The 26,201-nt window shown below is 38.8% G+C and overlaps 1 protein-coding gene across 2 annotated transcripts in view; it reads right to left on the bottom strand.

The window, feature by feature from the left end:
* Positions 1-8,064: 8,064 nt before the first annotated feature.
* Positions 8,065-26,201, bottom strand: part of NLGN1 (neuroligin 1) — a 300,385-nt gene continuing 282,248 nt past the window's right edge. For both annotated transcript variants that reach the window (XM_066325745.1, XM_066325746.1), the window contains 3 exons: positions 18,448-18,660; positions 12,799-13,588; positions 8,065-11,820 (listed from right to left, as the gene is read on the bottom strand). In XM_066325745.1, coding sequence (XP_066181842.1) covers positions 10,998-11,820; positions 12,799-13,588; positions 18,448-18,660 — 1,826 coding nt within the window. In that variant the 3' untranslated portion in view covers positions 8,065-10,997. The remainder of the gene's footprint in view (positions 11,821-12,798; positions 13,589-18,447; positions 18,661-26,201) is intronic.

Raw genomic sequence — 26,201 nt, 5'->3', positions numbered from 1 at the left:
TAATTTGCTGTTTTTATTTCCTTCGCACACCAGACCACAGATCTAGCTTCCTTGCCATCAAGGCAGTGATAAAAACCTGAAATGAGCTCGTTGGTTGCTCTCTCCTGCTGCAGAGATGCTTTCCAGTGCCAGTGCTGCCTTTTGATGGCCTTTCTTGACTTTCCAATGAGACTTTGGCATTGCCTAGGCAGCTGGAGGAGCTATGGAAGCTGGAGTGTTTGTGGTGTAAAGCTGGATGGTTTTTTTACACTGCCACAATGCTTGTACAGAGCAGTTGCATTCCAATCACCAAGCTGGAGTGTAGCTGTGCAACAGCCTCATGACATCCCAGGGTTGTGTGTCACGAACATCAGCCAGTCAAAGACTTTTTTTACACTCAGAAGTTGAATAAGAACGTTCAAGATTTCTTGTTTCATTAGCATTTACCTATAGGAATGAAGATGGAGAAGAGAGTAGATATTAATGCAAATCTAATTGCAGAAGCTGTCTGAACGCCAGCAGGGAAATTCCTGTTGTCAAGGATGAAAGACAAGACATCTCCCATTTCCCAGAAGTGCTCTTCATTAATTTTATGAAAGTCAAACAGCTAATATCCAGGTGAGTGTTCTGCACAAGCTCCTTTGCTCTCCTCCTCAGAAAATGCCACAGAGAATGCAGGACTGAAGGTAAGGGTACATAGGTAATGGTCAATATTGAAAAATCTTCCTTTCTTCTCATCAGATGTGAGCCATGTTAAATCATACCAACCCAAACACCTCTACTGCAAACCAAAGGATACCATGCCCAGAATTTGGGTTAATGAGATGGCAACTTCTTGGCAAATTATTCAAATAAATGAGAGTTTGTTGAAGCTCTTGGAATTAATGAGTCCAAGGAATGCTCGCAGCTGTTATCTGAAATTCATAATTGTCTAGCTTTGGGTTCCAACCCAAGAAAGCAGCTTTGCAGAAGCCTTACAGATGAACAGGCTGGACGTGCACTTGGTGCTGATTGCACCACAGGTAGTCCCCTTCAGCTGGTCCTTTTCCTATTGATCTCTCCTCTAAATGGATGATGTTTAATAGCTTCATAAGCAATGAAGCCATCAATATCTGTCAGGATTTACACCTCTTTGACCTCAGCGTGTGGCAAATATATTGCTATCAGCTTTATGTGTTTTGTTCTGTTTGTTTTTAGCTTTTCAGTTAATCTGATTGCAACACACAGCGTGAGGCTCAGAGGTTTGAACAAATGCAGCCAAGGCATTCATGTAGCTCCTCTCCAAGACAGAAGTGATCATATTCTGCATAGCTCTCTTAATAGTACTAATGATTTACAGTACAATCAGTTCTCTCTCTGGTAAAGTAAGTTTACAATGATTTATGTGTAGTATTGCTCTAAAGTACATTCTTATAAATCTTGTGGCCCTAAGTGCTTGTCACATGGATGTCAGAGACCACACAGAAGTCTAAAAATACTCATGTAAACCCTTCTGCAAATGCTTGACATCAATGCCAGCCATTGTATTATCTTCATGCTCAGCACAGGTTAAAATAGTGCTAGTCACTGTGACAGGGTAACTGGAGGCTGCTGAGCTGACAGAAATAATTTATGATGCTGCTTACAGCTAATAAAACCCCCTGTGCTTTGGGGCAGTTTTTGAAAATACAACTCTCATCCTTTTTCACATGTGAACTCTTGCTGTTCCTATCATCTCTGGTAGTCCTTAGACAAAGGTTTGAAGCCTGCAAACACACTCAAAACTAGGAGAAAGTGGAATGTCTGACTGCATAAAATAAGGACTCCCTTGCACCAGAACAGGCAGCCAGTCTTTTTTGTTAAGTACAGCTATTGTGTGTTAAATGTGTCTAAACCCACGCTAACTTCTGAGGAGAATCAGCCCATTTGATCAAAGAAGCTCAAACTGGCAAAACACAGCAGTCTCACCAAGTGCTACAAGAAGCCCCATTTCTGCTGGTGTGCCAGGCTGCTCAGTAGTGGTTTGATCTCCCAAATTCACTCCTCTGGGCTGGTGTTTTCCCTCCAGCTCCTCTTCCCTGCTTTCTCTCCCCTACGGCATTTCTCTGTTCTGCATTTCCACTTTGCTAACTCGCTCCTAATGGGACTTACCCCTCACAAAGCAAAATCACAGGGAATGAAGCAAGGTGGAACTGGCAAGTGTTGTAAACCTCATCACCGTGCCTGATCTTGGATGCATCTATCTCATTTTGGAGCTATTTATAAAGATAAAAGAAATAAGAACAACTCCAGCCCATGCAACCATCCTGAGGCAGAATCCACTCTTAAAAGCATTCCATGCTATAGAAGCCATCAGCAGCTTCCCCCAGTTATAGCTGTGCTTACTATCCTAAAGTTTCTACACTATAAAGCCTTTTAAGTGAGGATTTTTCAATACTTCATGCCATTCAGTTCTGATCACTGCTGGTCTTACTTCCTCAGCCTGAGGCACATCGCAATAAAATAAAAACTGCGTGTGAAAAGTTATAATTCTTATCTGTGCAACTAAAAAAAAAAGATTGTTAATAACATATATATGTATAAATAACTGCTTGTGTCAGGCTTCAGTATTTAAGTGTACCTGAAAGACAGAAAGGATGGTAAATCTGTTCACCTCCTCTTGGTTCTCTCTTAGGCAGCAAGGAAAAACATATAACCAGTAGACAATGATTTATCCAATATTAAAATTCCTACACTAGGCACCTAACTCTGGTAGTTAAATTTAGGAAGGAAGAATTTCATGCTGATAACCTTCCACATCCAGCACAGACCTACAGCAGAAACACCTCCAACAATCATACCCAAAACTTCAACCCTCCTGCTCCCTTGAGAAGGGAAGCAAAGGGCTGTTCCAAGTTAAAAATGAGTAGAAGATTTGGTTTGATGCTGCCCACCTGTATTTCATTCCTCTCATCTTTCTTAGGTGCAGTCAGCAGAAATTTGGCTGTTTGCTGCAGGGGGTCAGCAGGGCCTCAGCTCCATGGAGCAGCTGCAGCACAGAGACAGGCACTGCAACAAAACCCACTTGAGAGCAAAGGTCTGAGTGCCTGCACAGCCACAAAAATACAGGAGCACTTGTCTCAAGTGTGGCCATGAGCGGCAAGGTGTTAATTTTTCAGTGTCTTAATGCAGCAAGCAGTTGAGTTTGTGAGCCTCTGCTCATGTCTGGAGGCACACGCTTGCCTCAGCTCCAAGTTGCCTGTGAAATTGCACCTCTGGCATTTTTCAAAGGGAAAAATTACCATCTGTGTGTGGTGGATAATTCAGGGATGGCTGCGAACTCCCTGGCAGCTGGCTGTCATTATTGACTGAAGGCTTCTTGTGCCTTGCCACGAGAGGCTGGCCCTGCCCACACTGGATGCTGGAGACACTGGAGCAGCCTAGATTTCCATTCCCACCCTGAACAGCAATCCCTGTAGCTGGGAGGTCATTAATTGATATCCCTGGGTAGATATGCAACTACAAGAAAAACAATTTAAAGCGAAATTTCCACCTGAAGGAACAAGAACACTGATAAAATTAAGTGAAGAAAAGAGATTTAAATTATTTCAAATATTTGCATTTGTGTGAGACAGCAGAAGCGATGTGAGAGGGAATGAAGAATAAAATTGCAGTTATCACACAAGAAACAATTTTTAAAAAGCCTGACAAAACCTGTAAGGAAGCAAGAAACAATAAATTCATAAATGAAAGGATTATGACTTATAAGTAAATTATGAATAAATTAGAGACAGCAAACTACACCTAGCAATAGTCCATACTGCAACAACCCAATAAAAAAAAAAAAAAAAAAGAGTTTCTAGTTTTAAAATAAAATCCCTGAGTTGAATTGTAGAATGGAGCCAGGATATGAATTCAACAGAGAGGAACTCACATTACAGTACAGTCTAACTTCTAGTAACCAAAAAGCCCTTTTAAACTTAAGACAAACTGTATTGCTGAAAAAGGATTACTTGTATTATTAAAAAAAAAAACAAACCCTCAGATATATAATTACTATCAGTATTGTATTAAATTTTAGAAATGCTTCTTCTTCTGTCAAGCACAGCAAAATTTGGCGGTGTTTTCCTGCTTCCATGATGTATCTCAAAGTACAGCTGGGAGTGCTTTTCCAGAGAAGTCTTTTTTTCATTAACTTAGCCCTGCTCTTTCCTCTTGGACAAGGCAAAAAGAAAAGGCCCAAAAAGGTTCCTGGCTGCAGCAATTAAGGTGGTATCTTTTGCTGGCTTCTGGTCCGCCTTCAGAGAATCAAGATACTCAAAACAGTCTATAGGAATAAAGACCAAAACAAAACAAACCCAAACCCCAAATCCCAACCCCAAACCCTGGCTTGTTATTTTTCTTCTATTACATTTTCTGCTTTCGGACACTGGAGTCATGATTCATGAGAAGAAACCAATGGCTCCTGTTATCTTCATCTTCTGTGGGCAGCAGGGTACACTTATTCTAGTTAATAACTGGGGAGAGAAAAAATACATTTATGGCAAATGGATGATGTTAAAGAGAAAATGAGCACATGGCTGAACAAGGGACTCTCTCCTAGGTGAATGAGAGGAATTGCTTTTGGTGTTATTTACCATAGTGAAGGTCTCACTTTCCAATTTCATGAAATTGCTCTCGACTTACCTCTGTGCAAGTAAGAGTAAAATTTATTCATTAGTTCAGCTGAATTTCACCACTACAAAGGAGTAACCTTATGAGAAGTAGAAAAACCAACACTATACAACCATGTGTTTGTCATCAATCAGTGAAATATTGCATAGCATTTTCTGAAAATGTGGTGTCAGCATGGATGAACCATGGATTGTTTCTAGAACCTTTCATAGCCTTAATTGCTTAAAATTACTGCAGAAGATCTTTCTGCAAACCACTGGATGAAACAGGTACACTGTAAACCTCACCCTCCCAAACAGCCCCCTCCCACAAGGTTCTGCCCCACTCATTTTATTCCAGGGAAAATTTATCAAGTATAAATCAAGTTCACAGGGTCTGGCCCACAACCGCTTTTTAGTCCCAGAATTTCCTTTTCTATCATTCACACCCAGGAGGTCCAGTCAGACTCCCTGACTTCAGTTAGTGAACTGAACAGAATCACTAGATGAATTTTTTTTCCCTTTCCTTTGTATTTTTAATAATGCAGTTGAAGTGTTTTCAGCTCATACAATCTTTCACCAACCTCTTGTTAGCTGAGCTCTGGTATTACCACGTCTGAATGCCAGTGGTATCAACTTCGATTTGAAAAAAAGTTACTGGCTCTTATAGCTGTAAAGAAAAGAAACTGGGTAGCCCTATAGGCTTAAAAACTCCACCTTTTTTATTTTTTTTTCAATGGCATCGTTATAAAGCGTAGCTCACAGATGCTGTTGCCTGGCCTTGCTGACATTGAGAGGGGAAAATTCAGATGACAGAGAAAACCCAGCTATTTCTGTCCTGAATTTGTAGCAACATGTGGCCCAGTTGTCTGTCTCTTCCCTTCCAGAATGGAACAGAACAGAGCAGACTTCCAACTGCTGTAAAGTGTAATTGTGTCTTTGACATATAGGTCAACATATAGATTTAAGGATCAGGAAGAACTAGATGTTCCTTTCTATATAGACTTTAATGTAAAAAATTCTACAGTGTGCCAGGGCTGCAAACTCTGGTACTAATCTTTCCTTTGCATCCATGTAATTTCAGGGTTTTTTTTTTAATATAGCAGACAATTTTCCCCCACAATTTTGGTCTTACATGCAAATATCCATAAGCATATTTTAAAGCCTGGTAGTGCTCATAAATCAGGATAGTTGTACTTGTAATAATTTCTATGAGTGGGTGTTCCTGTGCATGAGGAGATTTGCAAAATTGGACAGTGAGATGAGCCATGATGAACATTAAAGGTCCGGAAGCAGATCGATAGCTGGTGTAAATTGTCAGGGCTTCATTGATTCCAGTGGTCCCACAATAAACTCGATTTCAGCTGCAGCTGAAAACATTCTCATCATCTTATCAGCTGCTCAATGACAGTGGAGATTGCAGAATGAGGGGCAGGTGTTGCCTCCACACCTTTGAATGGTGCAAAAAAGGTAAAATTCCCTGGTTAGTCACATGGTTTGAGATCTCCTTTATTGGCTGCCTGTGGGTGTGCATGTGGAGGCAGATGCATATAGACACAAGAAGGCATTTTCTGAGACAAATGCACGGCTTCTACTGCAGTGGTGGTACTTTCATCTTCAAATGGAAACAAAATAAATATCAAGAGACTGTATAAAATGTGCTTGTACGAATTTGTTGCACTTCTGTGAGGTTTTTCATTCATCCCAGTAGCAAAGGGACACGAAACTCAGGTTTTAATCCACAATTTACATACAAGACTTAAATTCTTTTTCAAAACTAAAGCTTATTACAGAAATGATGGTTTCCCAGGTGTACAAATTACTGAGAATTATAATAGCAACAGGAAGGAACGAAGCCAGGTTGCATATAAAAATCTACACCTCCTAGGTGACTCTCAACAGGTTTTTTCCTAAACATTTTCCACCAGATAAAATTCATTACCTTGTTCTAACCATTTCCCATTTCACAACGTTAAGATTTTACTGAACCTGTATATAAGAAATTAATTATACAATGGCATGAACAGAACCTAAGAGAAAAGGGACTTTGTGCATGGCTGGTGATGAACTCATCGATTCTGCTGTGAAGTTCTCTTGAACACCTTATCAAATGCTGCTGATTTCTGGTCTGCATACAAATGTATTGATGTGCCAGGATGGAATCAAATTAGAATGTTTAGAGAAAAAGCCCATTTGCCACGTTTCAAATTGTTCGTATTTACTTGGAGGCCTCAGGAGGGCATCTTAATCTTATAGTGCTATTATTTCAAATAGAAAAAGATTTTTAATGTTATTTGGAGAAAGTCCCTTAGCTTGCAGACTAAAAAAAATAAAAAAAAAAGCAGAACTGTTGCAACAGATATTTTGACAAGAGCTTTGAATGAAAAATAACAAAACCTCTGAAGGGAATTTCCCATTAATCTAATTTATTTGGAAGCACATTTTCACAATAATAATTAAATTACCTAACGTTCGCTTACATTAAAAAGCGACCATCTGTAACTGTTCAATGCTAGAAAAAAAGGTGGGGGGAAAGGCCAATATTTTAAAGTAACACCACAGGGAAAAAGGAACAACTTCCAAACATCAAAGGAATACCATGATGTTTGACAGCTTCCTATGAAGTCAGCTGTTTCATCTCCTAGTGAAGTTGGCAACAGAAATTCCAGCATCTTCTGTGCAGTGGTGTCTTTAAAACTGTAACGTGTTTATTTCTTAGACCTCTATTCATCCGGGTGTTTGAGTAACAAAAACATCCGATAATTAAAGACTCGTGACACAGGAATCCATGTTCAGTACAGACAACAGAAACAACGACCCCCTTTTCCTGTGGAGGATTTTATCCAGGAAGTTCATCCATGCCTGGCAAGTCTTCTGTGGGTGGAGAATACCAGCTACAACCAACTGAGATACCATGGAGCAAAATGCGGTTTTTATCGGTTTTATTTCTCCTAGAAATGTCAGCACAGCACATTATATTGCCTGTAATTTTAATAGATAAACGAGACAATGATTCCATTGTTTGTTTGGTTTTTTTTCTCAAAACGGTAGAATACATTTTCTTAAAAAGGTCTGCAAACATATTTACAAAAGTGTGAAACCAATAAATGCAGGCTCTTTATATTTTTACTGAACTTCTAAAGACTGACTGATATCCTAATTTTATTGGAAATCTGGTCCGAGGATGATACAAGAATTAAATATCACACTCAGTTTTGCTTTTGTGTAGGCTACCATGAAAAAACAAATCAAATAGATAAAATACTTTGAAAAGAACAAACTTATATTCCATGAAGCATATGAATATATTCCAAAACCATTTCTTGTCTTTTCATTTCAGCTTTAAAACATCTCTTTCTTGATGTTGTGTTAAAACGTGGGACACCATCTTACTTTTGGAAAACCAGCTGCTGTAATGTCAGTATAAAGTAGCCACTAAAATATCATTCACAGTATCTGCATCACAGGAATGGACTTTTTGTTTTTTCCCAAACAGGAGTGAGAAAATTTGTGTTGTTGCCTTCATCTTTCACATTTTAAATACTATTGGCTGACAGAAATAAAGTGTATTGTCATGCTTGGTTTACCTAAATCATTTATTTTGTAACTAATAAAAGTAAACAATTACCAGATACTGTATATATAGAGATATATAGATATATGGCCACAAATAAACTATAGTAGAAAGTTATTTTGGTTTTGATAAAGTTAAGAAAAGCACATAAAATCATATTTCATTAATGTCTTGTTTTATGGCCATCAATATTTTTGTTGTTTTTTTTTGTTTTGTTTCATCAACATAGCAAAATACAATCTTCTTGTTAAACAATAATTATCAGATGGCAGACAATTCTTTTTATTGGTTTACATTGGCAGGTCACAGTCTAAAAGCACAACCACATCAGGCAGAAATTGCACACAGACCGCCCTGGATTTTGAAGACTATTTTTTATGCTTCTACAAAAAGACCTTCATTTAGAACTGGGGACTATAACACGTACTAAGTGCATGGGTTTCCTTTTTTTTTTTTTTTTTCTTTTTTTTTTTTTTGTTAAATAGGTTAGTAAAATAACTGAAATTGTAATACTTTATTTTGGTTTCAGCTTAATTTTTAATGTTAGCAAACATGCTTTAAACTTCTCAGCAATCTTTTATGATAAAACTTCAATCACCCAATAAAACCCAGGTAATTTTTTTTTCCCATCATGGAATACTGCAGATTTATTTCAATTGGCCTGTTCCTTGCCTGGTTTTGTTTTGTTTTGGTGTTGGTTTTTGGGTTGTTTTTGTTTTTGTTGGGGTTTTTTCTGTGTTGATATTGCATTTTTAACTCATACCTGAAATCTGGAGGAGATTTACATGTGGTGACAGTCACAATGTCAGTATTTCTGTAAAAAATGGCTGTGGTGGGGCTGGCCCATAAATATGCAGTTTTATTAATTGTAGAAGGCACCCTCATGTCTTCAAAATCCAGACTGGTCTTAAGATATTACTCTTTATTTGAGACAGTTACCATTACTTCATTAAAAAATGACAAAACAGCAATAAACATTTTAGCTCTTTAATGAGCAAAGATCAGGTCTCTTAACATTGGAATAATATTCGTTATCCAGATTATCTTTATTTCACTCAGTGACCAGTAATATGGCCAAGAAATACAAAGTAATTTTCCATCAAGTAGTATACAATTTTTGTGTGTAATAAGCTTTCATTCTTGAAAAAGAGTAACTGAAAAGAAATGTTTCTGTTACTGCAGTTAGTTTGTCAGAGAAAGTTCTTCGCATTATCTTACAAACTATCAAAATTGCTAGTAATTTGAAAAAATGTAAAAAAAAATCACATAACTTTAGTCTAATAGAAATATAGTACAGGTAAGAGAGAAAGTATTTATCAGGGATGTGCTCTTAAGTCCATCTCAATTATTTCTTTTATATAAATGTACATCTGATTACATATACAAACGTTTTGAAAGGACCATGGTATAGAATTACTGGAAAGCAAAAGGGGAATGAAAAATTTCTTGTGATTTTAGAACATTCACTTCAAATCACACAAACATATATAGTATCCTGATTTTTAAATTTCCAGTTGTTGACTCTCTCCCCGTTTTCATATACACTCTTTTTCTGCACTCTTGCCATCTGGTCTAGAGAATTGATTGGAATGACAATGCTAATGTATAGCAAAAAGGGAATTAACATTATATTAAGATATTATAAGTAAACTTGGTAACATGCAACATGAGTTGAAACAATAAACTGAAAGGTGTAATCAGAGCAGTAATATTGGGGCATTTTTAAACGGCAAAATGTCGTTGCAATTAAATTTTTGGACGCACTTTACCTTATCAATTTGAACAAAAATACTCTGTAACTAAATCACAGCAAATTATAAATCCTTCATCAAAGGAGGTTCCATTAAAGTTATAGTTATCTGAAAATTAGAAATTATTTTGGTGGAAAGGAAAAAGAGCATTAATAGTATACATTTTTTTTGTCTGGGATTCATATCAGTGAGGGTCCACCACTGTATACCTAGAATGCCATAAATACCTTTAAGAACTGTTGCAATCCCTTCTCTTTCGGAAGCTACCATAAAATATTTTACTGTAATTACTTTTGCCCCTTTAAAAAACTTCTTTAGGTTGTGCCAATTGATGGAGAAAGCTTCTATTAAAAACTCCAGTGGGATGAGAAGAATTTTAATTACGGCTTAATCAGCAGCACAGCCACCAAGCATATAAATTATCATGCACATCGTGCTAAAAAGATCCAGTTTTCTTTATTCCCACAACTTTTATACTGACAGCACTTATGTGATAATGTTGTACCTGCCAGGCTGTAAAACTTCTCTGACTGGCAGATTTCAGCATGAGCCCCTTTCTAAGGCCTTAACAGCATTGGTGCTTTGTGTACTTATTCAAATATGTAAATATGGTCTACACAAGAAAACAGGTCCAAATAAAAATTGGTGAAAATTATCTGACATTCCATTAGTGTGTCCCTTGTGCATATTTATAGGTTTTTAAAATTTTCAGTCATAGTTCTTTCCTGTTTGTGTTGCACATGCCTAATTCCATTATGTAACTTAAATCTTCAAAAAATTAATACTTGAATGTGAATGAAAAAGTATCATTCAGGACAACTGCTTCAAGCAATTGCAAACAGTTGGATTTTTTTGTTTTTTGTTTCTTTTTTTCTCTTTTGTTTTGTCTGTTTCTTAAGTTCATTTGATATATGTACAATTCATTTTTTTTTCAAAACCCCGAATGTTCTTGATATGTATATTCACATAATATTCCTCCATATTTAAATAGTAAGAGTCTTGTAGGTTGAAAGCCAAGTAATCTTCAGTAATATCACCTACTGTAATCCATCAAAAAAATAAAGTTTGTTTCGTCTTGTCTGGCTATACCCTGGTTGTTGAGTGTGAATGGGGGTGGGGATGAGGATGGGGCAGAGTATTGTTCTGTCCTCCAGTAAATGTGTTGAATGTGTGTAGGGGCTGAATCCCTGGTATAGTGTTGGGGATCATTGTGATGGTGTTGGGTGTCATTAAGGGGATGTCATCAGGAGACCTTCTCATAGCTAGCGTGTAGTCTGGGGGGCAGGCGGTCCGGAGAACCACCTCATGTGGATGGATGGACTCACATTCATGATCCAAGTCAGTGTGCTTCATTTGGAGGGACATTATCTCCTCTTCTTGTGCATGGGTGAGATCATTGGTAGTGGTACGTTGTGGGCTACACCTCCTGTGAACGTCGTGTCTCCTCTTGTCCTTTTTGTAGTACAGTGCTGCAAAGGCCAAAATGTTCAGGAACAGCAAAGAGGCGCCAACTGCGATGGTAACGCTCAATTCCGTCGAGTAGTCCCTTTGATCCACTGAAAATGGGCTTGGTTGTTGTTTGGGATCGTCTTGTTTGGCTGTAGGAAAGGCTGAAGTAACTGAAACAGAATTTTTCCTTGTGGGTCTGAAGGTATTATCAGTCGATGGCACTTTAGTTGTGGTAGAGGTATACTGTGAAATGTCGTTAAGATTGTGCAGATGAGGTACCAGTTCCAACCAAAGGTTCACTTTATTGGCCCTGTAGTGTTCTTTAACTCGTGGTTTTAATCCAATGTGAAGATACAGTTGGTCTTTCTGAGAATATCTGGTCCATGCTACTTCTTCGAAACGGTTTGGTTTCGTGTGGATGAATTTTGTGTCTTGCGGCACTGGTTGATTTGGGTCACTAAAAGAAAAAGATATCTCCAATGTTACAAAGCATTTCAGATGGAATTATGAAATTAACATAATTAGGATTTTATACTAAACGTTTAAGACTGCCTTTGGACAGAGCGGAGTGCTATTCCCTGAAATTAGAGGCCTTAATAATCTTGATTAGAAAGAGCATTATGCAAAAGAACCCCTCTTTTACACTTCAGTGACTTCCCTGGTTCTCCAAGACGTTGGTGTCTCACAGTGAAATCTTGTGCTGCTGAGCAAAGATTGCCTGGAGTGTGGTGATGTGGACAAATGTCTATGAGAGATCAGTGTGAGAGAACATTTAGATTTTCTTGTCTCTTTTAGCAGCATAAAATTCATACAACTCTGCCTTTCTGTTCCTGTGAATCATTTGTGGCTTTCCAGAGGGGAAGGATCATGGCAGAGCACAACTCAGTGCAATGCCTAATCAAAAATCAGTGGTCAAATGTAACAAAGGTTTTTGAACTCCAGTGGAAAAAAAAAAAGAACTAACGAAAATGGCAGCACTTTCCAAGTTTAAAGTCACATATTTTATGGTCAGATGTGAGAATTTAAGACAAAATGTGCTACAAAAATATGCTGTATTATATTTGAGTCAATATTTATGTAAGTTTCTGTCTCATGGGATGAAAGTATCAGTGGTGGGGTAAAACAGGTACTAATGTAGCTGTTTTCAACTATACACAAATGTTAAATTACTTAGTTTTACACTTTTCCAGAGTTTCCTTGATTAGTTTTGTGTGTATTTTAAAATTCCCTCGCAGAAAGTCTGCAAAGATACTTTTCCCTCTTTCTCCTAAAACATGTGAGCCAAGGGACATTATAGTAAACATGAATGTCCGACTCAATTCTTAATCTCTTATTCATCCCACCAATACAGAGGAATTCCCAAGGGAGATAACAAATGGAAAGCACCATTCCATCCAAAGTTTGCACACAAGACCATTCCTTATCTGGTACTCACCCAGTTTTTGCAAAGTTTGTCCAGTAGGTCATCACCACTGCACTGAGCATGACATCATTTTTGGAGAAATTACAAGGAAACAACTCAGTAGGACCAATCATGGGGATTCCTAGTACGTAAGGAACCTCATCTCCATGGGCTGCATCTGCCCATGCAGGTACCTGATCTGTCTGGCAATGATGGTAGAAGGCATAGAAATACGTAGGCGATCCAAAATTCGAGTGAAGATCTGCTGTGGCCACTGCTGGTGCAACCCACTGGTGATCAGTAAACAAAGCCAGCAGCGTTTTCCTCCTGGTCTCGGGGTTGTGCCTGTCTGCCCAGTCTGTGTACATAAATTTAATGGTTTCCCTCAATATATCTTTGCCTTCGGGGTATCCGTATAAGTTATCGACGAAATTAGAAACCGCAAAGTCGAAATCACTGGCTGATATGCCGTCCTCGCTGTCCACAATGTTTTCAACAAACTTCAGCCCTTCCCCTTGGTTAACTCCCAGCATGATGTCATAGTTGAGGAACTCTCCTTGCTCCATCAAGATCTGAGGGTCGTCTGGAATCACGTCTCCGTCGATCACGGGTCCAAAGGCTATGTGGTATCTCGCTGGCTGAATGTCCTGGTCGACAAGTTCTCTGTAAGGCTTCTTCTGCAGACATTCCACCAGTTCCACAGTGTCTGACATGTTGCAACCAACTTTTGTAGCCAACATCCTGGCGTATTTTGCAGGCTGAAAGCTGACTGCCCAGCTGGAGAGAGCCGTTCCGCTTTGAGCTATTGCTCTTTGAAAAAGTCCTGCGGGGAGAAATATTTGAAAACTACTGAAGCGACCTTGAAACAGCCACAGACTTTGAAAGATTCAAAGGAGTTCTTTGAAACAATAGAAAACTTTAACAGAAGAGATACCTGAATCTTAATAGTACTTAAATATATGGGGTGGGGAGATCTGACTGCTGTTGTACCTACAGGTAATGTGCATAAAATAAATGCAGTATGTGCTGAAGCAAATGATTCTCCTTCAATATAGCTCAGCTGAGGAACAGATTTTCCAAAGAAACTCAGGAAGAAAAAGGAGTGGCATTACCTTATGTAGGACAACACTATCAGGTTAAAAATTTTTTCTTAAAATTAAAGTCCCTTACAGGTTGGAGAAAAAGCCATCAAGTCTCTTAAATGGGTTGAAGTTTTAGGTATTGGTCAAGCCATCAGCAGCATGCATGCATACAACTATGTGTAAAATAAATCTATGACACTTCTAAATGTATTTTTTGAGATTAAAGTTGGTTTGAAAGATGCAGTGCTTTTTAAATTGTGTATCAGTGCAAAAGTTTATATTCTGGAGTAATAGATGAGAAGGTACCTGGCAGTTATTAAATTTATAAGTGCCTAAGTCAAAATCCTTTCTTGTAAGGAGCTTTTTTAAGGCAGGTTTATATTGATCACACTTACATAAAAAGAGAAATTATGTATTTTACACTGTTTAGCTTTGTAATTCAGAGATTTAAACATATGTTCAGGTATTCAGTTAAGGGAGAGAGAATGATCTGGCACTCCATATAAACTTGCAGTAAATCCCAAAGACTTGAATGCAATTAACTTAAATTTATGCTGATTTAATTAGCACTCTGGACCAGGAATTCTACCCAAAGAAATAACAAAATACATTAAAATTTATGTTTTCCTCTCCCTTCTGTATGGTTTTTTTTAAAACATGTCGTGGATTATAGCCTCACCCACTTGTAGTCAGTGAATTAATGCAATTATTTTGCTATTGGCTTTAATACAATCAGAGTTCCTTCCTTGGCTCCCTTTGCATTTTTCCACTCCCTTTGAGGAGGCTACCTTGGGTTCTGAAGGAGATTATGAGTCTGAACCTTGTGTAAAATATGGCTCAGAAACTATATTTCAGCGATTTGGATTGTATTTAATAGGTATTTAGACTATATTTAGGTAAGAGTGACCTTTCTGCTGTTTTATGAGGAGGGTTGTTTTTGGTTTTTTTTCCATTCTCATAGAACTTCATTTCAGTATCATACCTTTTGCACAAACTACTGGAAAATATTTTATATTGGACCCTACCTCCTGTAGGTCACTCTGGGTAATACAAAATGGTCTGTAGTGTTCAAAACTTGTGCTGACTTAAAATAAATGGGTGAAAATTTTGTTTATCTTGTGCTGATGTCATTCCTGGTGTCGTTCCACTGTCTCTGGTGGAGCTGCTTGGGAAGGGAAAGTGACACCTGACCTCTCTCAATTCCACCAGGAACCTCTGGTCCAAGGCTTGATGAATAGCTGGATACTCCCACCAGAGGAACTGCAGTCAAGGTGCTCAGCTTACTCCAGAAATTTATTCCAATAATGCACAAGATGGCTTTTGCTTTGATAAGCAACATATTTCTGTTGATAAAAACCCTCCCTAGCCTCTAAATCAAATCAGAGAAATGCTTTTACAGCCTCTATTGCAGCACCAGAGCCTGCACACTCAAAAATAAGTCTGGAATCTGTTGCTGGCAGGAAATGTTTTACAAGCTTCTTGGGAATTTTTAAATCATTCTAGATTGTATTAGGTTCCTAATCGAAAAGCCTTCAAATTAGATAGGTGTAGAGACTGAAATGTGTAAACTCAAGCCTCTTCTTAAACTTATGAGAAGTCATATCCAAGATATTATTCTCTTGCAAGATATGAGTAAAAATAAGAATGAACTTGAGCTATAAACAGCTAAAAATATATTTGCATGTTTATAAGGTCAGATATTGAGCTAGTATAAATCAGCTCAAAGTCAGCAGAATTACCACAGAGGATCCAGACATTGTAATAAATGTAACTAAATGACAAAGCTGAATTTTCACAGAGATGTATTTCATGATAATTCATAATGTGTGTGGGGTTTTGCATATTGTGTAAATCTAACTTTATTGCTTCATTAAATATGTCTGAACAAGGACAGAAAGTGTAAGCTATGTGTAAGAAAATGCTGATACAAACACTGTGGCTTGCTAAGTGCTACATAAACATCAGATGGCTGGATAAAGTAAAAGTGGTCAAGTCCTTTGGCCATAAAACCATCTGAGGAAGTGAAACTAAACATCCCTCCTTGTGCTGAAGAATGCTGACAGAGCTATTCCTCCACCCAAACCATTTGGTGAAAAATGAATGGTATGAAAAATTATTTTCATTCTGTTGCAGAATTTGTGGCAGAAATTTGTACCTCACAGGGTGGAGAATTACATTTTTATCTGATAATAGGTATGATTATTATTGCTTATGGGCTTCAGACTGATGGAAAGAAGATTTAAGTGTTCAATGGGCCACTGTAACCATTATTCAATGTCTCACCACAGTAAATAATAATAATTTGCATATATTCATCTATATTTTGAGAGCACTTTGGGAAAATGGGTGCTGCTCTGCCCACTTGCAGGTGGGTGGCTGTGAACAGCTCCATCTTGAAATAGGCTGAATTCTTCCTCTAAACTGCCAAGTGAATCTTTCAGAGGAAAATGACAGAAGCAAAGAGAGCTCCTGAATTTATAGCTTATGAAAGAGACTGGTTGATAATCATAGAATCACAGAATCCCAGAATGGTTTGGGTTGGAAGGGACCTTGAAGCTCATCCTGTTCCACACCCTGCCATGGGCAGGGACACCTCCCACTATCCCAGGTTGCTCCAAGCCCTGTCCAGCCTGGCCTTGGACAGTTCCAGAGATCCAGGGGCAGCCACAGCTTCTCTGGTCAACCTGTGCCAGGGTCTCGCCACCCTCTCTGAGAATTTTTTCATAATTTTTGATCTAACTCTGCCTTCTGTCATTTTGAAGCCCTTCTCCCTTGTCCTCCTTGTAAAAAGTCCTTCTTCACTTATGTGAACGTGAAACAACACAAAACAAAAAGGGGTTTGGAAATGTTAAGAATTGACTGCTCTTATTTGAACCTGACCGATTTTTTTTTCTTATTTTTTTTTTATTTTTTTATTTAATGGCAGATCTAACCACCTCCAAATGAAACATAATATACATGAGAGTGTGGTGAATTGATCTGTTTAATCCAAATTTCATCAAAGCATGGGTTTGCTTCTAAAAGAATTCCTCAAAAATTTACTCTTACTGAACTTTTCTTCAGACCCCTCCAAAGTGCCTTGATCTGCTCTGTTGGCAACTTAATGCTTCAGTTTTCCCCAGACAAATCCTGCTCCTGGCAGAATTGTGGCCATGTGTTGGGATGTGTCTGGGTATGACTTGCTGGTAAGAGGCAACACATGACTGTCCAAACATTGTAAATGTGGCATTTTGCATTGATGTCATGTTACACCAAGAAGATTGATTTTAAGACCAAATAAAGAGTTTGGGGAAGATAAACCAGATGTCCTCATTCAACCTAGAGTCAATCCTGGATGATAAAGTTGGTGTTTAGAGTTCTGATGAAAGAAGATGGTGCATTGAGACCCTCAGGTCTCTATGATGCTTACATTGCATCTTCTTTTAAATATCTCCTATATAAGCTCAGGTAATTATGGAAGAAAAAAAGAAATTAAAAATCAATTTGTGAAAATAGACTAAAATTTAGACCACAGTCTTATTTTCCACTTGACTCTTCTTGTAGAAGTTGTATTTTTTCTCTCATTTAAAAAAGCATAATGGCATGGTCTAAACAATCTCTCACTTCTCTTGACCTCAGTGGTCTTTGTAACATGACTTTGGGGAAATGCAGCTCTTTAAATGTCAGCAGAATTATGTTTTTATGACCAGCCAATTAGTCCCCCATGGAGATACAGCAATATAAATTAGTGGAGGATTATATGCAGAGGGCACAGTGTGGTGTCCCTGGTAAAACTAATACAGATAAAAATATGTGAAAACAGTAAGACAAAAATAACATGATCAATAAGCAATAGCCATGCAAATGAGAGACACTGTGTGAAATTGTGGTGCAAAAATCATAGAAAGAATAAGTTGGGTGCCTCAAACAGCATGATTTTAATTCCCTGCCACTGTCTCTACTAGAGAGAAAAGGTGTTAGTTATGGAATAGGAAAAAAGAGATAGAAGGAAATCCATTTGCAACTTGGATGCTTTGACAATTTTGGATCATGCATGCAAAACATTCAACCATTCTTTTATTAGATGACAGCAAGGGAAGTCCATGCAGTTTCAGACAAAAGATTTCTGAACTAGTTACTTGTTTCCTTCACACAAAATAATAGTTTTAAGCAATTCAGCTGTTAGCCTGAAAAGAGAAAGTGTCATTTTAGTTTTCTTTAAATTCTGCTCCTCAGGAGAAACTAAACACGCCTTTCACAACTGTCTGAATATAGATGACCTCATCTACTGTGAGCATGACTGACTGATTTTCCAAAAAAGACACCCTTAGGTAGGAAAGAAAAGAGACAAAAATGATGCACCAAGAAAATGCTGTTCAGAAGTCTGCTATAAAGTGTTTCTACAAAGCTCCATAGGAAAAAGAAGAAAGTGACCCAAAATTTAAACATGCACAGAAGAGCTGAGGGAGAAGGAGGCTTGTACAGCCTTTAAAAAGTTTCTTAATATTGAGCTGAACTCAACAGTTCATAGAAACAAAGAGAATATACAGAACATCACATAGTACTAATGGTGGTGGCATGCAGACACCAAAATTGTCAAAATTTGCAACCTGCATAATACCTTTGGTTGAATTGCTCCAACGGTTACCTTCAGAATAATGGGATAAAGTCAAGAGATTGACGCATGAACCGCCTGCCCCAGATCCAAAAACTGTTATTCTTAGTGGGTCACCACCAAAGAACCCAATATTTTCACTAGTCCATCGCAAAGCTTGGATTAGATCAAGGAGGCCATAGTTTCCTTTTGCTGCTTGGTCCCCAGTGCTCAGAAAACCTGTTAAAGCAAATGAAAAGAGAAGGGGGTTAGCAAGGGCTCTTCTGAATGGTCCTGTTAAAGTCTTCCAAGTAAGATTTCAGAAGTATGTGCCATTAAATATTGTGCAACTACATAATTTTCCATAGTCCCCGGGAAGAATTTGCAATTTTGCGCTCTTCCTGAAATAAAAAATATTTGGTATCCACTCTTTTGGCCATGATAAATATATGTAGCATAGATGAAAATACATCCCAGGCAAAATACTCATCTAAATCTTAGTTGGTTACTCCCACGGACTTTGTGTTGATTGTACTGAGTTTAAACTTTTAGGAAATAGATAAGATGCAGTTGTTTTGTACATTATTTGATCAACTCTGTGTTGCTTTTCTGTACTTGGATGCAGCCATGAGTTTTTCATGTGCCTTAGATGCAATGATTACACTTCCCTGTAGACTCTGTTTGATCCTGTCCTAGCAGCTCACTGTCTTTTACTTTTTTCTCCACCTAAAAATGCAGCTTATGTCACAGCACAAGTCAGGCTGAACAATGGGAGCAGCTCTCAACTCCCTGAGCTCCATCCCACAGTCATTAACCAGAGTTAATTGAATCTACATTAAATGGATAAAGACAATTTAGGTTGTTTCCATGACCCCATAACAGCAAAAAGGTAAGAGCTCAGGGATAATCTGGGGAGCACTACAATTGCTCCCTTTTCTTCCTGGAGGAAAAGTGTTGGAATGTGTCAGGTGCAGGAATGACTGTTCCACACTTTACTCCCAGCAGTCCTTTCACATTTAACATTGCTGTTATTGTTGCCATTAGAGCCTACTGACTCTAAAAGATGTACAGCAAAAACTCTGCAGAAAATCTCTGTTGATAAAAGACATCGCTTTTGGACCCCGTTTGTTGACATTTCCAATTTTCTCAGCTTAATAAACAAATGTTTAAATACTACCAGCATTATGAAGTAGTCCATACCTCCATTTGCATATCAAACTGATTTGATGCTCACTAAATCGTGTAACTGCTTTTCAGTACAAGCTTTGTAGAGAAATGCAACGATTACAACAATTATTTCCACATTAATTAGATATCAGTGGGTCTTCTAGTCTCGTCAAAGTTCTACTGATTCAACTCTCTTGAGTGCAGACAGCCTACTCAAAGGAAGTTGACTGTAGTTTTGCAGACAAATGGCTCTCAAAGGAGTCCTACTCTTTCATTATGACAATAAAAGCAGCTTTCAAGACATTTCTAAGAAGACACATCTGCATATACATCTACATAGCAAGGGTTTAACAAGAATACAGACAGGCACATGTGTGTACCTATATCCATGGATATAACAAACGTGTCATTTGTTACTTTATTATTACTCTGATTTGGCTTCAAATGGCAAACTTGCATTTGATGTTCTGCCTTCTGTATAGAGACATTTGTACTAACAGCCCTTCCTTGCTGTAAATGGCACTGAAAGCTCAATGCCTCAGCAGCTGAGCTCTGCTCTTCTTAGGGCCAGCAGCTTCCTTTGTGTGGGTCAGTCCTGAGTTTTGTAACCACAGAGAGGGAAGAGGAAAGTGGCCTAAGGTGCCACGCCAGCAATTCTCCCACTCCCAGACCTAATGTACCAAGTCTAATAGATATACTTCATTCATTGTGTCTGTAGTAAATTGTTACTCTGTGCTTGGAACAACCACTCTTCTACAACTGCAGCCTGCCATATTTATCACTTAACTGCATAAAAAGCAAAGTAGCATCACTACAACAGAAGAAAATCCCCCCTTGGTATTCAGGAGAAGCCTAGAAAGGAAGACACAGTTATAATTAATTCACTCCTTCTCACTTTACTATCACAGCTCAGCACTGATTTGAGATGATGATGATGATGTTATTTTACTCTGCCTCACTTTGCTCCGTGTGGCCAGAGGGTTGGTGTGCATGGCTATGTGAAAGCATGGCCCCAGCACAGTCCTGCCTGCACAGGAACATTCATCCCTTGTCTTCATGCTCCAGTAAAATGTTATTCCCCATAAATAATTTTTAAGGACACGGAGGGATGATGTTTTTGAATATGCTGGCAAATCTAATGACAGCTCCCTAACCAGTGTCACTGCCTTTGTCAGCCTGCCTGGAGTTGAGGGATGGTACCAGGGGCTGTAACAAAGTTAAAATGTGGGAATTTATGGGAACTACAGGATCTCGTGGCTGTACACGCTGGGAAAGCCTTCCCCTTTCTTTGCATAAGTGTATGGCAGTGGAAATTCAGTGACAAATCAGTTCATCACATTAGGCACATAAGTGACTGCGCTGATTGAAGGGATTAGAGGGACTGGCAGTCCCCAAAGCACAGGCAGCAATGAGATGAGAGCAGTCACAGCAGTTACCAAAACTGTGATATAAACATGTCCCTCTCTGCTTTTTTAGCTTTCCCTGGCTTTCAGATTCCCTGAGCCTGATCAGGATCTGCTCTCAGCAGAGCTGCAGCATTGCTTCAAAGAGATCCAGTAGATTTCTCAAAATTATTCCAAGGCATTTCTTAGGAGATTAGACGGTGGGGTTGCAGCTGAGCTACACCAATCACTCTGAAAGAACACGAATGTGGACAGTCAAACTTTCTGAAAAAGTTGTTTTCTTTACTCTATAATATGCAGCAAAGTAGAAACCACAAGTCTTTGCCTGAAAACCAACAGATTAAAATTATAGACAAAGCCTTAGGGCAAACCCTGGGTGTCAAATCAGTTCATATCAAGTCCCATAGCTGGATGGGGAAATGAGAAATCCTTGGGAGACTAAAATACCCTACTTTCAAAGAATCTTCATGAATCTCCTGTTGCTAAAATAGATGTCAGGAACCTTGCATTCAGTTCAGGGAATGTGCCAGGAGGGGGAGCTTTCAGTTTATTAAAAAAAAAAAAAAAAAAAAAAAAAAAAAAAAGGCAGTGTTAGTAATATTCTCCTCATTCATCTATATTAAACAAATTATGACTTGTGTCCAGAGCAACAGCTCTGATGCAAAAGAAATATCTCACGCCTCCTCAGCAAGAACCACACTGGCTGATTTCCATATCTGCACAAGATGGATGATGATTGATGTTGACTTTCATGACATGAAACATTTCTATCTCATTTTTCAGAGCCATAAGAAGCCTGTTAATATCACCACCTGTTCATGCCTTTTTCCCTTACACGCAGTGGTATCAGCATGGCTTAGGAGCATTCAGAATGTCATGAAATCAGAGATGGGACTGATAAAACAGATGAGGTTTTTCCTTCCAGTTTGTGGCTTTTTTTTTTTTTTTTTTTTCCTAGTGAGGAGTGCCTCAATACAGATAAATGCATGGAACTAAACACCTGGAGGGAAGTGCTTTCACACCAGCCCCATCCCCAGCCTGTTGGTCTGTGGGTGCAGGTACTTATTCCTGTTTATCTCAGAGATAAAGCAGAGATTGGAACAATAGGTTTTGTCTTTATCCCAAGAGGATCTTTCAGTGTGTAATGGATACAGCTACCATACATTTTGGTGCGTTCCTATGACACAACCATTACACCATCTAGTTATTAAGCTGGCAGTTTTGAGTCACTGAGGGAAACCTGCTCTTGCTGAAAAGGTCTTGTGTGTCTGAGGGCTTCTCTGTTTTCAAACTAGTCTAGTATCAGCTAGTCTATTAAAATATATTATCTCTTTCTGCACATACTGTCTTATTATTATCCTTGGATTGCCATCTCACCAAGAACGCTGCTATCATATTCTGCCACCTTTTACTCTTGCAAAAAGAGGGAAGTAAATTATTCCTTATTTCAGTTATTCCAGGAAGACATTTGCAAAAAACTTAGTTTTGCATTATTCTCTAAAAAGGTCAGATTGAGCTAATTTTGTTCCATAATTAAGTTCTTCTGCTGGAAATATTCCAATCATCAGCTGAACAATTGCTATTTTATATTCTGAATGGAGAGGTTATCTCTTCTTTTATCTCCTCCAGAGGAGCAGACTCTAATAGAATTATGGAAGTGAGGATGTGGTCTTTTGTGAGTTTAAGAAAGAGATTTATTAAGCTCATTTGGACCATTTCTCTGTTACATGTCTGTTAGACAAATATGCAGAAAGTGCCACAACCAGGCCTTCTATTTTATATTAAGATAAATTTTAATGCTTTATAGGCTTATCTGCCTGGGTAATGATTTCTGCTTGCCATTCAGATAAATCTTTTCCTAATATGATTCCAGCATTTTTGAAGAGTAAATAAAATAATGGACTTGGGAAACTTAAAATATTTAGTTGAAAACTTTAGATAGTTGGAATTATTTTAAGCCCTGGCCTAATTTGAAGATTCAAATTAATGCAGAGAGGGAGACAAAGACAGAATTTTTCCAAATGTGAGGGAATGCTACAACCCAGCGATGCAGAGAGAGACCAGGTGCAGGCTGGTGGGTATGAAAGTGCCATTTCACATCACAGGAGACCCAAACCATCCCTGTAACGAGCTCTGTCCATATGAATGTTTGATGACCCAGTGACCTTCGTGGCTGGGTGGAAGAAAGGGACAGAATGTCTTGCTGGACACACAAAAACAATCTTCCTATGAGAAAATATGCAACCACAAATGCTACTCTAAAAATGAAGCACAACATCATATAAAAACTGGTCTGACATGCTTAAAGGGCTTTTTCCAGGACTTGTGTCTCTGAAAGCAGTAACACTTAAGACTTTAATATTACCCACCTGTTTAGGCATGTGTTATAATAATTTAGCTAGGTTTCCAGTTACAATTCCCTGTGCAGTCAAATGCCAGGTTTAATTTTGTTAAAAGCCAATGTTAGATTGTACAAGTATAAAGGCACCAATGCATAGTGGAAGAATACAGAGTAGTTTTTGAGGGAAGAATCTGTATTCCCTCTGGATTCATTGCTTAGGACTTTAGTTCAACACCTTCTATTAATATTGAATGGTAATTGCCGTGTACAGAAAATTTCCACTGCCCTTTAAACTCTACCTACTCAGATAGGAATGTGAGCAAGATAAGCAAATTTTAAGAGAGATGGTTAAATTCAAAGAGCACATTTGTTTTCATCTTGGCCACCTCTCTAGAATTCACATCAGCTAACTAATCTGGATGATTTACGTGGGCAGCAGCACCGTGAACATGTGATATTCATGAAGCTCCTCACTTTGCTGACCAGCACTTCCTGATTTTAACAGCATATTTTAGTCATGGGTAGGGGATAAGGTGACTAAAAGGACTAGGAACTCCCATAAGAAAAATGTAGGAGAATATGAACTATTCAGTGCATGAAAAATATTCCTCTACAGACATCTGCAGTGTACCTCTGCTTGAGAATCAGACAAGCAAGTATTCCAAAAGTGCTGCTCAAGCAGGTGCTTTGTAGGAAATTCATTTCATATACAGAAAAGTGATTGCAACATTAGCAAAGTTCTTGTCTGTTTCTGTAGCTTTCTGCCACATCCTTATTAGTAATGAGATTAATGATTCCAGAAGTGCAAGATTTTAGCTTAACTCCATGAAATGTGTGTAGTACCATTCTGCATCATGCTGCACTCTTTCCTGGCTGTTTCAGACCAGAGAATCCCAGAATCATGGAATCATTTAGGTTGGAGAAGACCTTTAAGACCATTAACCCAGCACTGCCAAACCAAACACTAAACCATGTCCCCAAGTGCCACATCTTCACGTCTTTTAAATCCCTCCAGGGGTGGTGACTTCCCTGGCCAGAGCTGCTGCCCCAGCAGTCAGCCTTTGGAAATTCCCAATTATGTCACCAAGTAAACAATTCACAGTAAAACTGAATCAGTAAATCCACAAGCTTGTCAGTGTATCATTTGGCATTTTGTAAATATGCATGGAAGAAAGTATCTGATGTGCTATTTCAGCATTGGACTTCTGTTGCAATTTTTAACACTCCTCCCAGGCAGGGCACAAAATAATTAATTTGAATTAATATTAGTGAAGTGGCTGGAGCCCACAAAAGGGGTGGATATTTGAAGAAATTGTTTCCTATGAGGGTGGTGAGGCCCTGGCACAGGGTGCCCAGAGAAGCTGCAGCTGCCAAATCCCTGGAATTGTCCAAGGCCCAGGTTGGAAGGGACTTGGAGCAGCCTGGGACAGTGGAAGGTGTCCCTGCCCATGGCAGGGGGTTGCACTAGATAATCTTTAAGGTTTAACACAATCCATTCTGTGATTCCACAATTCTAAGCATCCTGTAGATGTTGAAACAGATCATAAATCCATCATTCTTTGAAGGCTGTGAGAAGAGGGCGACTCTGCCTTTAAAGTCTCAGTAAAGAGATGATAAAAGTCTGAGAGTGCTTTGAAAATCTGTATCTGCCTCTCCCTCACATTGTCACTGCTTATATCCCACCCTGCCTTTTCTGTCATGTTGGGACAGTTGTGGGGAGGCTTTCAGAGTCTGGGTGTTTTCTGTGTGCGTGGTACTGATATTTGAGCCTTGTCCCTGTGACAGTGCCCTGGCTGTGGTGTGGGGCAGGGGAACAGGGATCAGAGGAGCTCTGCCTGCCATCCCCTGCTCCAGGTACAGCACAGCCCCATGAGAGATCAGCTCTACAGTCACTTCTTAGAGATGATCTTTCCCGGAGTCGAAGGAAAGTCTGATAACAATCTCAGAGACACTTTGGGAGCTCTGTAAGCAATGGGGCCAGTTCACTAGACGAGATCTTTAGTACTGATTCCTGGATACGCTGTAAAAAGCAAAAAAAGAAAAGGAGGAGGTGAGTCCAGTCTCAGAAATACAGCTGCAGATACTAATTCTACAAGATTTTCAGTGATATGTGCTGACATGTATTGGAAAGGAGAAGTGAGCCTTAAGAACTGATGAATGACATTATGGCATGGGTGGACACGAGGCAGCTGGAGTACCTTTGATTTGAATGTGTCCTCTTCTTTGAAAAATACAAGTAAAAAGGGGATTGCTACAGAAAATAGCAGAGATCTATGAATATTCTCATTTTGGAAAAAAACAGGAAATTCTACTGCTATCAGAGAACAGCTGCCTAAATGCCTTCCACAAGGTAAAAATCAGAGTTGTTAGTACATGCTCTAGGGCAACTCAAGCTTTAGTTTAAAGCATTTATAAGTTGCAAATAAAGTCTTCACAGGAAATGAACATTATATTACTAAGTAATCCACTAGCAGTGCTCTTATGAAACGCCATCTGAGAACTTTTACAAAAACATAAATAAAATCATCCCTAAAAGAGAGCATGGACAAACCAAAATCTTACAGGATAATGTGTGGAATAACAAAATCAAACAGGGACTGATCCTTTCAAAATATTTAGCCAAAGCCCAAGAAACCAAGGAAAGAGTACATGAGAGAACAGAAAAGCCCACAGCCAGACCAACACTTGACTGTCCTACTTGGCAGGAGGAAGCAATGCCCCGAGGGAGAGATTCTTATCTTCACCAGGATTGAGTGCACAGCTGTTCCAGCCCTGCTTGCTTCAAGTAGTGCAATAAGCAAAATTAAGCAGCCCACAGCACCGAATATCTGCCCTTTGCTGTGATCTCTCAGCATCCCCATTTCCAGTAG

The sequence above is a fragment of the Sylvia atricapilla genome, chromosome 10, assembly GCF_009819655.1.
Source record: "Sylvia atricapilla isolate bSylAtr1 chromosome 10, bSylAtr1.pri, whole genome shotgun sequence".
Lineage (NCBI taxonomy): Eukaryota > Metazoa > Chordata > Aves > Passeriformes > Sylviidae > Sylvia > Sylvia atricapilla.
Note: the sequence above shows the minus strand (reverse complement) of the source record. Positions and strands in the feature narration are given on the sequence as shown.